Raw genomic sequence first — 14,492 nt, 5'->3', positions numbered from 1 at the left:
TCTCTTTCCCTAAAGCTTCAAATTTAGCTCATTCATGTGCAGTGTGATATTGATAATAAAATGTAAATCACATTGCCATTTTTTGCCTTTGATTACTGAATATCAGGCAGTCATTCCTTTTGTTTTAAGAAAATCTTCCATTGGAGTTAAAAGTACAGTAAATCTTTATAAAGCTCTTCCAAAACTTAGCCAAAGAGCACTGGCAAGGAATGCAGGATCATTAAATTCATTGTCTTTTAAGCTAGTGAAGATTCATAGAATTTGCACATATATATTAAACAAGGTGAGCAACTGTATCCATGATGTTTTCATACAATCAACTTCAGGAACTGAGCAGAAAAATTTTTTCAAAATGTATCATACACTGGCATGAAACAATAAAGAAAACAACTTCTTGTTTGGAAATGTCAGTAAATCTGAATTTTTGATCCAACATAACTACAGTATCATCTATCATGATTTAAAAAAACTTCTCTCCATTATCCAGTTGAAACTCTTGTTTGACAGATGTAAAAGTTAAAGTAGCTACACCATAAGTCTATTTTTTTTTTTTAAAAAAAAGCTGCAGACTGACAACTTTTTGTTGTAAATTTAGGAGTCCTTTAAGACAACACCTGACTAAAGTATGAATTTGATAGTGTCTCCTCTATCACATGACTCACTGAAATTAAAGTTACTTGTAGCTTCTCAAATTTTGAATCAATTGATCATTGATATTGTTAAAGAGTTCTTATATTCTGTGGGCATTTGTTTTGTGACTTAATTGAAGAACTTCCTTTTTTTATAACATATTTCTTCTAATCTTCTATCATAACTGAAATTATCATGTTGATCTAAAAATGGTTTATTCTTTTATGCAAAAAATCCAAGCCATTTTATAACTGGCCAAAGTTAACAAATGTTGAATGTTTGCCTCTGATTTCAGGTGACTAATTTCATTGGTTCTTATTTGACTATTTGCAAAAATCTCTTAGTTGTTCACTTTTCATATGCTAAAAAAATTTATACAACAAACAGCTTGGTAAATTGCAGTTGCATTCATTATGAAATTTGCAACATTTCTTCCAGTCTCTTTTTTTAAATCCTGGTTATATCACTAGTTAATTCATCTGTATGTTATTCTGCATTACTAATATATCTTCATTTTAAATTAAAATTTTTTCCATACCTACTTTTTTAAATACAAAAATAATTTAACTACATTCTAATAAAAATAAGTACTTCAGTTTAGTTACCTATCATGATTTGCACAGGTGTTACTGTAACTGATGCTTCCTGCATGAAATATGTAGATAAACATACTATTGTATAAAAATTTTTTTAAATTGATTCATTGAGAGTAACCAGATCAGTTATGTGTCTATGTATACAACATACATAACTCACATGCCTGACACAAACACTACAATTCAACACTAATGTCTTAAATAATGCAATGATTAAAGTGAAATATAATTCTACCAAAACAATAAAATCTTGTGTAATGGAAAAATATTTTACACTTATTAATTTTTTAATTTAAATGCAAACTAATGAAAATTAAGTTAAGAAATCAATTCTTCAGTCAACTCGGCTATATTTCAAGTGCTCAATAGCCACATATAGCTAGTGGCTGCCACACTGGACAGTGCATGTCTAGAACTCTGCATCCTTACTAATAAAGAGTGGTCCAGGACCAGCAGTGTCAGCACCACCAGGAACTTAGAAATGCAGAGTCTCAGGTCTTACCTCAGACCTACTGAAACAGAATCTGCATTTAACAAGTCCTTGAGTAATCTATATGTACCTTAAAATTTGGAAAGTGCTTGTCCAAATAACAGACAGTGGAGGATTTAACTGGGTAGTGGCAAGGGGATTATACCAAGTACCCCAGAGCAGTCTATGTGAAAGATGCCACGAGGGTAAAGTCAGCCAGACTTAACAGTGACAGCACGTGCAAAAGTAAACAGAGAAGGTGGTGAAGGCCTTGTAATTTGGTGACTGAGAGGCTGTAATAATACAATTAACAAAATAGGAGAAATGAGATTGAGAGTAAAGATGTTTTAATTCATAGTGTTATTTGATGCATATTTTCCAGTTTTAGCAAAAATCATTTGAAAGATATGTATATGTCTATGTGTACAAACCTGAGTGCCTGCATCCTGACACAACTCTTCATTTCAGAAACACACACTTGCAGTAAAAACATACTGCCCAAAATCAACCTAAAATGTCCATTTTTCTAGTATATTGATCATGCATACCATTCACCTTCTCTTATGTACGTAGAATGTTAATATTCTGTTTAAAGGCGATTTCAGTGATACGGACTTATTGTCAATGAAAGAGTTCCTATGCTTTAGAGAAAACACTGGCTCTCCATTTTTCCAAGGATAGATTCCTTTTTCACAATGAGCAAAAAAGCCTTTAAAAATTGCAAATAGAAAGTAAGGTGATTAATTCTTCTCTTAAAAGCCTTTAGCAGGGAGGATGTGGCTCAGGTGGTAGAGTGCGTGCTAGGCATGCATGAGGTCCTGGGTTCGATCCCCAGCACCTCCTCCCAAAATAAACAAACATAACTGCCTCCCCTACCCCCGCCAAAAATAAAATAATTAAATAGTGCAGTAATAAATAAATTAATTTTTTTTTTTAATTTTAAAAACCAGACATTTGAGATTTGTGAAATTTGGCAAAGTTTCTTCCACCTTTTTTAGTATCCTTGTGAAGATCTTGACATGAAATCAGTGCAGTACTCATAATTACACCATATAAATTCTTTAAGTACATAGATAACGTAATTATTAAAACACCACTAGATTGATTTTCAATTTATTTTACAATGATGGTTACCAGTTGCTCCCAAAGGGAGAAGAGAACACAATTTGGTATCTTCTGTTCACTTAAAACTTTTCATTGAATTATTGTGAGACAGTGACCTGATCCTAAAAATAGAATAACCTCCCCTTTTGAAGGTACATTAGCTATTTTAAATTATGGAAATTAATTTACTTTTGCTTAGTGTAATGACCAAAATGAAAGCAATGAAGAACTAAAAGAAAGGGAGATAAGGAGAATGGGGAAAAGGAAGGGAGAGTGAAGGAAGAAAGAAATTAATAAAACGAGAGAGCAAGCTGAGAAGGGGCCCTTTTTCACGGGAAGGGTCAGGTACATTGGTATTCTTTCCAAACAGGGATGGCTACCAGAATACTCTGCTGTCTTGTAAAGAATGGTGGTACTGTTCTCTAAAATCTAAGTATTCTTGATGAGTTTTTATGCCTTATGGAATAATCCAACCTTACTGCTTAAAACCATGAGCACAGTTTCCCATGAAATTATATACACTTCTTGGGTTTTTTTTTTTTTTCCATCAAGTTCTAACAACTTTTAACAGGCATGGGCCATTTTTCTAACAACTTCCTTTGATCAACTTTCTAAAACCTACTCTCACACTTAAGTTGTTTTTAAAGTTCCTTTCAGCATAGTGTTATGACCTAAGGCAGCAATGAATTGGTGAACAGTCCAAAGCCAAAATATTTAGCTTGTCTGAACCAGTCTTTGCCCTGAAGAAACAGGGGAAATTGTTCATTTGGCAACTTCTCTAAGTTCAGATAAGCCCCGATGTAGTTGGCCTCATCTGTGCAGAGGTTGGGTTGAACGCTTGAGGAGGATGTGAGGTTCTGAGGCAGAAATGTGAGGTCAAATCAGCAGCACAGGATTCTCTGTGGACAGTTGAGGTTGGGCATGAGCTTAGATACAGCTGGTACAGCCGGCATGTGAGCTCTCTTGGTTTATGGGTTAAGCAACAGAGGAAACTAAGAACAGATTAGCTATATCTCTAAAACAAATGACAGTATGCGATTACTAAAGAAGTATCCGTATTTTCACACTTTGAGAGACTGTGTTCCTTTCTGCATTTATTGAAGAAACAGTGAAGTCTCAACTTTTTAGAATTGGTATGTGATCTGAACTTTTTATAATAGTTCAGTGTGGAACTAGTAGATATTCCAAGATGCCAATCTCATTTTTAGAGGAAAAAAAGAAGAAAAATGCATGTATTTGATTTGTCAGTTTTTTTCTGTTCTAAAAGGGGACTGTAGTAAAATGTCCCTGTGTTCCCATTTCAGATGGTCACTTGTAACCTCAGGATGTCAACTTGTATTTTCTATTAAAAACCCTCTTTGCAAAGATCCCTCCTGCTATTCTTTTTGCTGTCCCAGCCACCTCCTTCCATCCGCCATCCCCTAACACCTGGCAACCACTAATCTGTTCTCTATGTCTATAATGTTGTCTTTCCAAACATGTTATATAAATGTTATCATATAGTATGTCACTTTTGGGGATTGGCTTTTTTTCACTCAACATCATTTCCCTGGGACCCATCCAGGTTGTTTTGTATATTCATAGGTTGTTCTTTTCATTGCTGAGTGCCTATCAAACTGGTGAAATCCTATTAAGGTTGATGAATGATACCAGTGAAATTTCCTGGTTGTGATATTCTGCTGTACTAACGCAAGGCACAACCATTGGAGGAGACCGGGTAGAGAGTACAGGAAACCTTTCTGTATTATTTCCTACAACTGTGTATAATCTGCAGTGGTCTTAAAATGATTTTCTAAAAAAGCAAAACCAAACCAACAAACAAAACACCCTCTTTGAGGAAAGAAATTGTAAAACTCTTAAAATCATAGCCATCTGAGTGGAGGATCTTATTAAACAAACCTGGTTGGGTTTATGTTTTAACTTTATGAGAATTCCCTTTATGAGAATCAGAGACATGACCCTTGTAGTCTCCCATGTTAGACTCTGCCCAAGAAGCTGCCAAAGTTAAAGACAGCCTGTTTGGAAAAGGAGGCGAAGACAGCCCCGTTGGCATTCCTGTTTGCCCCGACAGCAGCCATTTCTGGTGACTCACTGGAGGAGAATTCAGCGTTCTAAGCAAGCTCTGGCAAACAAAGATGTATATTTCAGAAGACCCATTTCCAAATAATCGCCTCCTTTTAAGCTAGTTCTTACGATGATAAGAATTCTGAGAGAAATATTATTGTCCTATTGATACTGTAAGAACCCATTTTAACTATGTGAGAATAACTAGAATCACAGAATTTTCAGGGTTGGAGAAATTTGGAAGGGAAGTGATCTTACTCTTCATAGAAACCTTTTAGTTCAATTTGATTACAGTATTTTCAGTAATTGATTGGCTTAGGGTTTTAGGGTTCTGGGGTCCGTGTTGTGAGCAACTTATTTTTTGGCTGCTCAGGGACCACATTCAGCATTCTTTCATCAGTTGCTTCACTCATGCCTGCAGTAACTTATGAGGGAGATTTGGCAAGGCTTCACATATTTAATGCTCATTTATATGAATGTTCTATGAAAGCTAGACATACTCCCTAAAAGGAGCTCTCAATCGAGTAAGAAAAATGAAAAAGAAAAAAAGAAAAATAGAGCAAAACCATCACTTCCTAGAAAGTAATTCATAATAGGTGCCTTACAGCTGGTGAGTTGCCAGAGGCTTGACTATATACCAAAATAGATGTTATCCCTATAATTTTCCTTATTTTAACTAAAAACAAACAAATACAGATCTCTAAAATTCCACCAGTCAGTTACTAAGAGAGCACCTTTCAGGGTGTATCTCAAACGTCTATCTAGGTGCCAAACATTTTGTTGTTTCTTAATGTTAGAGCAATATATATTACCTTGGGTGACAAACTAGTAAATTTTACCCAAGGAGGAAGTAGTGATAAGGCAGTTAATACTATAAAACTCCTATCTTGGCAGTTGAACATGTGAGAAACATTTTCAGTACTCTTATTTTGCTGTGGGACTCAGGACCTTGTGTTAAATGATTTATTCACAAACTATTTTAGAATGAAAAACAAGACTTCTCTAGTCGCACCTAACCCTACTTAAATAAATTACCCTATGTGAAAATAAGGTACATACCTTGATTCATGGCCATCCAACATTGTCCACAACCAGAGATTTCAAATTAAATTGTGAATTCCGTCACATTCCCTCATACTGAAGGCAGCTGATTTCCTGACATGGTGACTTTCTGTCACTCCAGACCATATATGCTCCTTATGTCATCTGCAGCCCCCTCCTACTATACTTTTCTTCTTCACTTCTCTTGTATTCGTAATCAATAACTTTTCCCCCTTTTCCCACATCATTTTATAAGATCTCTTTGCACTGTAGTTATTAACACTATTTCTATCAAATCTGTTGCAAATATTTCCCCCATATGCAAACTGCGTTTTTAATTTTTAACACTTTTAAACACTGGTGTTTTTGTGTTGTCAAATCTATCTTTTTTGTGTGATTTCACCTTTTTTTTTTTAACTTTTTAAAATTTCATCACTATCAGACACATATTTACCTACTTTTCCTCCCATGCCTCTCTTTATTTAACCCGTCTAAGAAATTGTTCTGTTTGGTATATGGTATGAGATGAGGGTCTACACTTTATACTTTTTCTTTTCTAAGTAGTTTGTTGTTACAACCACTCATTGTTTTGTGGTATTTCCATTACCGCTAATTAAATTCTCATGTAATCTAGGGCTGTTTGGGGCTATCTGATCTTTCCAGTTGCTTTGTCAATAAATATATCTTGGGTGAATGAATGTTTTATCTAACTTTTCTTTGGCCAATACCAACTTTTGTAGCTCCAGACAGGCCTGAAATCCTTGGGCCATGTCCCACCCTGTTTGCTTGTTTATTTGTTTCTTTCTTTCTGTCCTTCTTCTTCTTGTTTTTCAGCGTTTGCTTACCAGTTCTCGCTGACTTTTTTCTTTCAAATCAACTTTAAGAATCATGCTTATTATTTAAATCTTACTCTATCTAGATTCAAATTTGAAATTCTTGGGTAGGTTTCTCTAACACAAACAAAATTTGACAAAGCTTTGATTCCAATTGAATTAGAACCCTAAAGTTTAATTTGGAAGGAGTATGTTTCTGTTTTTAAGCCAGAACTCCCTTAAACGCTAAACTTCAGATGAATTCTAACTATTTAATAGCTGGAAAAGTAACTTGGGAGCAGTACTAGGTTTCAGTGAACAGGGTTTAAATTTCGATTACAAAAGGAAATTTCAAATACTGTAAATGTTTCCTTTCAGTACTTTTGTAACTAGAATTGGGGAAATAGAAAAATAGTTTTTTCTTTTATATCAGCCTTCAGTAAACCAGAAAATACATGTGTAGGATTAAATATATTGTCAAAACAGAGTGTTAACTAATTAATATTTATATTGTGAACGAGTTCACGTGGTAAAATTTATCAGATAGGTGTACTTGTGTGCCTGTCTTTGATTAGGGACTTCTGTTTATAAACGGAGATTGAACATTGTTTCTTTGATTTTCTTTGATGTTCAGAGGCAGAACTTGATTTTACACCTTTTGGAGAATGAGGCAGCTGCAGATAAAGAAGATGACAGCTCTTAGGAGGGTTAATTAGAGCTAATTATAATTTGATTGACCTGTTTTTCCTCCAGAAAGCTTAACGAAGTCTTCCTTTGCAAAGTGAGGATTTTGCTTTCTCATACAAATGAAAGAAAATCTTTGTTTCTTGGATCTACAAATAATCTATTACTTGTGCACACTTTACAAAAAACTGTCACCATGTAGATCACAGAATCAGGGATATGGGGTGGGGTTGGAAAGAACCTTAAAGATTACATAGTCCTTGAGAGTATGTATTTATTATATTAACTTATGATGGAAAATTGTAAATGTTAGGGAAATATAAACTAGTGTGCATAATTTTTAAATCTCTACATTTTAAATCTATTTAACAAAAAACCAAGAAATAAAATTGTCAAACACCATAAAGTATAGTTGTCCTTTTTTGACCTTGATATTTTCTTTATTCCATGTGGTTTAGATGTAATCTCATTTGCTTGATGAATACTGTAAAAGGATTTTGTTTAACTTATATATGAAAAGAGCATAATGAAATGATTTGCTTCCTGTTCTGTGATGTCTTACAGAGCATGGTTTATAATTATAAGTATTTAAATGAAATACAGTTCTACTTGTATTCCCGTAAAATTGAAACCTTTTAGGAAGAACTTTCCCATGAAAGCTTCTTACCTCATAAAGTTCTCTAAGGCAATTATTATATGTGAAAAACAAAACAGTTACTTTCATTGTCTGTCAACACAGTTATATCTCATGTTTATGTTTAATGGAGCACCTGTTAATATTAAATAGGGTTTTACTCTCAGACAGCTTGTGTTCTAATTTGGGCAGTCAAGATGTTTTGACTTTAGAAAACTAGGTAGTAAAATATTTAATATTTTAATGACAGTTCAACACAGCAGTAGGAGGCACAAAGTAGTATGTGATTAATTACAGACAACAGATATTATTAAGAATAAAAGGAAGGGAAAATCATTGTAAGCTGAAGTGGTCTGGAAAGATTGGAGAAGTTAAAATCAGGAATAGATTTTGCAGGCTAGAGGAGGACTGGATGAAGGAAAGAGAGGAAAAGTCTATCCATCTAGTGGAAGGAATAATGTGCTTCAAAGCGTTTTCGAGGTGGGAGAGTTTAGTCTGGTAAACTTGGGACATGAATGTACTTGGATAGGGTGATCCTGTAGGAGAGTTGAATATGCTAAAACCAGAAAGACTGATTAGGAGCAAATAGTGGAGAACCTTGAAGTATGGAGGTTGAGGGTGTGTTTATCATGTACCATGTAAGCAATATTTTCCCTGGTTACCTTAGCTTCAGTACCTAAGCAATATTTTAGGAAAATTGATCATTCCAAAGTATGCAGAATACATTATAGTGAAGAACACAGTAGGCAGTATGATTACTTATATGATTTTCATAGTACCTAAGCATGGGGGATGAACACATGAACAGTGGTGGTAAGAATGGATATTAAGGAATGTTGCAAATAAATCATGGAAGAAGACTTCACAGTGCTTAGTAACTGGTGAGGTATGGTGGTGGAATAATGGGCTTGATGTATGCATCGAGGAGGAGTAAGAAAAAGGAAAGGAGAGAGCACGTATCAGAGTCATATATAAAGTTCTGTGAATTCATCTTCTCCCCCAAGTGTGTCCATGGTTAAGGGATGGGTAGTAGATTCATTTTGTGAATATCTAACAAATTACTTTCAGATCATCCATTTGGAGGAATATTAAACATATTTAATAAATTCAAAACATAAGTTCAGGAAACTGGATATAACTTGCTTTTAAATACTTTTCCTTCAACAGCCCTCTTCCTGCAGTAACCCTTAATATTTTTCACAAGCTGTAATGGGATCGAGACCAAGAAGGGTTTTCCAGTGAGTGAATGTAGGAAGCTGATAAGAGAAGTGTTCTTTGGGGCTCTGGTAGCATAAGTTACATTATACTAAAACATATTATCTCTTTGCAGCCTCCCTTTTCTCCTGTCAGCCATTGACATTTTGAAAGATTTACTGATTAGCTTAAAAATTACAGAACTTCTAAGTTTAGTGATGTGGGTGTGCTGCCTAATTACCCATGTGAGACTGCAGTTAGAGCTTTTTCCTTCTACCTTCGGGAGCCGTTACGACTCACCGCTAGAGAAGGAGCAGTTTTACATAATTGTTGCTAATGTTAAAATAGACATGTGCATATGATATTTGCAAACAACTTCTCTAAAGTTCAATAACTGGTATTACTATTTGAGTACCTCAAGGAAGCCCTCAATTATTTGATCTAGTCTAGGCCTCTAGTCACACAGGTGATTATGTGTGTGTTTCAAAAGCAGTAAAGAGGAATGGGGGAAAACTGTACTGAGAACCTTCATGGTTTCTTTAACCCTCTTGTGAGAGTCATTTGATCTTATAAAGTAGGTGTTATTATTTACCATTGTACAAATGGACAAACTGAATCTTAGAGAATTATACTGCCAAAAAATGAAAAAAAAATCACAGGTCTAAGATTCTAACCTTATATCCATGTATCTCGTCTAATACCCATGTTTTTTATTCTGTGTCATTTTAGTGTCTTAAGGAGGGGGATGTGCTGTACGTGGAAAAACAGCATATTGTCTTTTGTCCAAGCTTATGCTGTTTGAGTTTATACTGCCCTTTGTCTCAATACAATCACATAGCTAAATTCAAAGTATTTGTAGCCTACAAAGATGTTCGTTAGTTTGAATTACACTTTCAAAGAAGAATTTGTTCTGCTGGTCCCTGAAGACTCATTGTGAAATCGTGAGGTGGAAAATCCTCATTTTGCAGTGGGACAGTGTGAGTGGAGGGCGCTTCCTCAGTGTCACTAAAAAAATGTTAGGTCAGAGATTTGACCTCATGACTCAGGATTCTCTTCGAGTACATTTGCTCATATTGCTTAGTATTAAAAAGCATAACGCTTATGTTGATTTTTCTGATTTAATATTACCTCTTAGTTTCTCATTTATTTTCTAAACTTTCTAAACTGAATTAATCTCTACGTAATACAAAGTAAATCAGTAAACTGGCTGCCACACTTACCCTGATGGGATTTCAGGCTTGTGGTGAGGTACTGGGGAAATTCTGACTCAATTGTTACTGACACAGGAGGCTTTGCAGTTATTAGAAGACAGCCCAGGAGGAAAAGAAAAAAACGGATTTATGTGATCGTGTATTGCTAAGAACGGCGCACTGCTACTCTCTTTTCTTTACTGCTTCCTCTAAGAGTCGTCATTTCAATGCACTAATCTTTTAAACAGCCATTCAGTGGGAATTGGGCTAGAACTTTGCTAAGGGGTCACATTTACCAACCTGACAGTTATACATTTACAAAAGAAATAGCATGAATTTATTCAGCATCAAAACCTCTGCATCTTTTTACCACCCAACTGCATTTCACACCATATTACCATCAGTGCACTATAATGGCTATATAAATTCCATCCAGACTCTTCATTTAATTAACTAGCATTCTTTGAACAAAAATAAAAGTGCTGTTTTTATAGAGGAATAAAAGCTGCATGGAGTGAGTGTGAAGGAGACAAATCATCAAATTAGTTATTCTTCATTGCAGCTATGAAGAATTCTCTGCCCCTCCTCTTTCTCTTCAGTGGCAGGTTTTTTTTTTTTTTTTTTTCCAAGCTTGATTGAATGGAAAATGGGGAACAGTGTAACAGGCTCAGCGGTGTTTGAATATATTGTAATGGCCACATTCTAAGCACACACGGGGCTGGGCACTGATGAGAAGCTCACCTACAAGTGATTTTTTTTTTTTTTTAACATTTTCTGTAGTTGGTAGCCAAGACCATGAACTTTGTAGTTTGACTGTCTGGATTCAAATCCTAGCTCAGCCACTTACTAGCTTTGTGATTCTGAGCAAGTTACTTAACCTTTCAGTTGCCTATTAAAAAGGATACTAATAGACATACCTCACACAGCTTGGGGTGGATTATCTAAGTTGATCCACGTGGAACATTTAGAGCCGCGTCCACACATCCTAACCCATTACCTCCTGTGTGCACAGCAGCAGTCTAATGTCAGGTCAGTCAGCGGTGGCACTGGTGACCCTTGATCACCTGGGCTGGACTGGCTGATGGGGTAGCTAGGTAGATGTCCTTTATTTCCTTAGGTATTTCTTTCTAAAGATACCTTTTATTATTACTTTAAAAAAAATAAGGAAATAAAGTTACTTGAATCAAGGGTATAGCAGGCAGTTGGGTGGCCACATCTCTCCATCCTGCACCTCCTGCCGAATTTAGCTTTCTAAAGCACTGTGTCCTCATCAGTTTCTGCCCGGGCTTCAAGACTTCCCCAGATCCAAGCACCTTTGCCTGTCATGCGATTTCTAACAGAGCCCAGCCCTCTCCCTCCCTCTCTCCAATCTTTTTTTACCCATTGCTCCCCTATTGGAAGCATCTACTCCAGTCAAAAGTGATCAGTTGTCATCTCTCAGATGCACCACATTCAGATTCCTTCTTGTCCCTCTTCCTTTGCCCACATTGTCTGTTTTGTGGAACGTGTCCTGCCCTCTTCCTCCACTTATCTAAGTCATACTGAATATTCCAAGCTGAACCAAAAAAGGGAAACGACTTTTTGCCTTTTCCCCTTTGTATTTTTTAAACACATAGCATGATTGTCTGGATGCAGTAGGTGCTAAGTAAAGTTCTTCTTGAAGATGAACTCTTCTGTTTGTTCTCCCTTCAAACTACATTTAGAATCTAACCACTTCACACCATTTCCACCACTGCCACCCTTGTCCAAGCCAAATCCCTTTTTGCCTGTCCCCTTCCTCTTCTCCCTGTCCCACGCTTGTCCATCCCTGTGATGAGTTGTCTACTGTCAACACGGCAGCAAAAGTAATCCACTTAAAATTGAAGTCAGATCATATCACTTCTCTTCTCAGACTCTCCAGTCACTTCCCATCTCACTCTGAGTAAAATCAAAGTTCTTACAATGGCCTACAAAGCCTCTTAAGGTCTGCCCCACCACTGCAACGTGATCCCTGCCCAAAGTCCCGTGACCACTTTGCCCTCATGTCCTTCTTTCTGTCCCCTACTGCTCTCTACTTCTGCCACACTGGCTTCCTTGCTGAAGATGCAAGGTACTGCCTCAGGGCCTTTGCACAAACTGTTCCCTCAGCCCCCTTTGCCCAGAAAATACCTCCTCTGATTAAACATCTTCTCAATGAGATCTTCATTGACAATCCCTAATTTACTGTCTGTCTTCCCAAACTAGATTGTAAATTCTGCGGGGGGGGGGGGGCAAAAGGACTTTTTTGTCTGTTTTGTTAGGCGTTCTATCCTCAGTACTTGAAAAAGACCCTGACACATAATAAATACTTAATAGTTATTGAATGTATGGATGAAAAATTGACTCTTAAAAATATGTTCATATTCCTAACCCTCCCTTAGGCTCCAACAAAAGCAAGTGTCCTATAATAGTTCCGAGAAAATTAAAATAGCTGTAGTTGAATGTTAGCCATGGCAATTGGAGCAGAAAGTTCCATTGCAGAGAAAAGAGATTTCTGCATCAAGTAAAGAAAAAGAAGTGGTTTACAGTATAATAACCACCATTTTAAATTATGTTGGTGTCCTGGGGGACTCTTACTGACCAGCACCAAGGCACATTTTTGAGAGAGCAAGTGATTTTGGCCACCCCATCCCCTTCCTAAGGTGGAGAATGTAGCTAGGATGCAGTTTTGTTTTGTTTTCATTTGTCATCTAGCAGCAAAGTAAAATGGTGAAACGGACAATAAGGTTGGAGTTGGGTAGACCTGAGTTTTAACCCCAGCACTAGTACGCGTCCTTGGATAGGTTATGTAACCTCTCTGTGCCTCTGCTTGATTATGTATAAAATGGTTTATAACAATGCCTTTCTCTCAGTGTTGTTATAAAGTTTAAATGGGAAAAGATGTATAAATTACCTGAGAAGTAACATGTGTTTAATAAATGTCTTGTGAGCATTGCATCCTATAGAAATAGCTATATATTTTGGTGCTGAATTTTACCTTTTGGTTTAAACCAAAATGGAGAAGTAGCAGTTAGACTGACATCTCGAAGTAAACTTTGACTCCTGGGGCTTGGACCATGGAGAAGTCCTCAACGCTGTAAATCTCTTAGCAGTATCTGCTGAAGCTGCAAGAACCTTCCTAGAACATGAGCTCTGTCACCTACTTGACTTTTGTGGAAGGCTATTCTTCTGGTCTTTTGAACCAATTCTTATTCTTTTATTCTCCACTTTCATTTCTCTTCTACTTCTCCTATTTTCAAAATGCTATGCTAGGTGTGTAATGTTGGAGGTTCCATACTGAAAATTACCTGAGAAATCAAAAACAGAAAAGAAAGATCAGGGAGCTCCTATAGATTATTAAGGAACATGAACGTTAGTTTTCAAATTGAGATGTGAGAAACATACGTATATTGATTACTTTTGGGAATTCTGACTTCCAGGAGGAGAAAGATACTTTGTTTAAACCACTGCACTATTTTTAGGTGTTACTTTTTCCAATAGTATTAATTTTGAAATCTTTAGGAAGCCAAAGCTGTAGTCGAAGAAACAAGAGCCCTGCGCAGTCGGATTCATCTCGCCGAAGCTGCACAGAGACAGGCACACGGAATGGAAATGGACTATGAAGAAGTGATCCGTCTGCTGGAGACTGAGATTACAGAGCTAAAGGCTCAGCTTGCTGATTATTCTGACCAAAATAAAGTAAGCAAAACAGTTCTGTCTGCTAGTTACCATGGTTTCCTTGCCGTTGTCATGTATCCTGTTTTCATTTTCTTTTCATCTGCACTTCTAAACTAGGTCAGCGTTTGTCTTCTATTATTCAGTGATAGGATGGTGTGTCGTGATGCGGGTGATGTGGAGGTTATGAGCCTCCCTTTATGCAGATAGCTTTGGGATGGAAAAGTGTGTGTCCCAAATTTATTTGGGTCATTGGTCAACGGCTCAGGCATTGAGTCCTGGAACTGTTAAACGTTTAATTGATTACATTGGTTTTCTCCTTTTTTCCTAAACTTGCTCATTTGTCTTGTGGGCATGAGAGGAGGAGAGTCTAGAGATGGGTTTTGCTCTTTGATTAGAGCA

General features: G+C 36.5%; 1 protein-coding gene across 6 annotated transcripts in view; it reads left to right on the top strand.

Annotated features, from left to right (window-relative positions):
• The window catches only part of STXBP4 (syntaxin binding protein 4), a 167,916-nt gene that overhangs the window by 81,799 nt on the left and 71,625 nt on the right, over positions 1 to 14,492 (top strand). For all 6 annotated transcript variants that reach the window (XM_074342767.1, XM_045513798.2, XM_074342766.1 and 3 more), the window contains one exon: positions 13,938 to 14,114. In XM_074342767.1, coding sequence (XP_074198868.1) covers positions 13,938 to 14,114 — 177 coding nt within the window. The remainder of the gene's footprint in view (positions 1 to 13,937; positions 14,115 to 14,492) is intronic.

Source organism: Camelus bactrianus, chromosome 16 (genome assembly GCF_048773025.1).
Source record: "Camelus bactrianus isolate YW-2024 breed Bactrian camel chromosome 16, ASM4877302v1, whole genome shotgun sequence".
NCBI lineage: Eukaryota > Metazoa > Chordata > Mammalia > Artiodactyla > Camelidae > Camelus > Camelus bactrianus.
The sequence above is the reverse complement of the archived record's forward strand: the minus strand, read 5'-3'. Positions and strand labels throughout refer to the sequence as shown.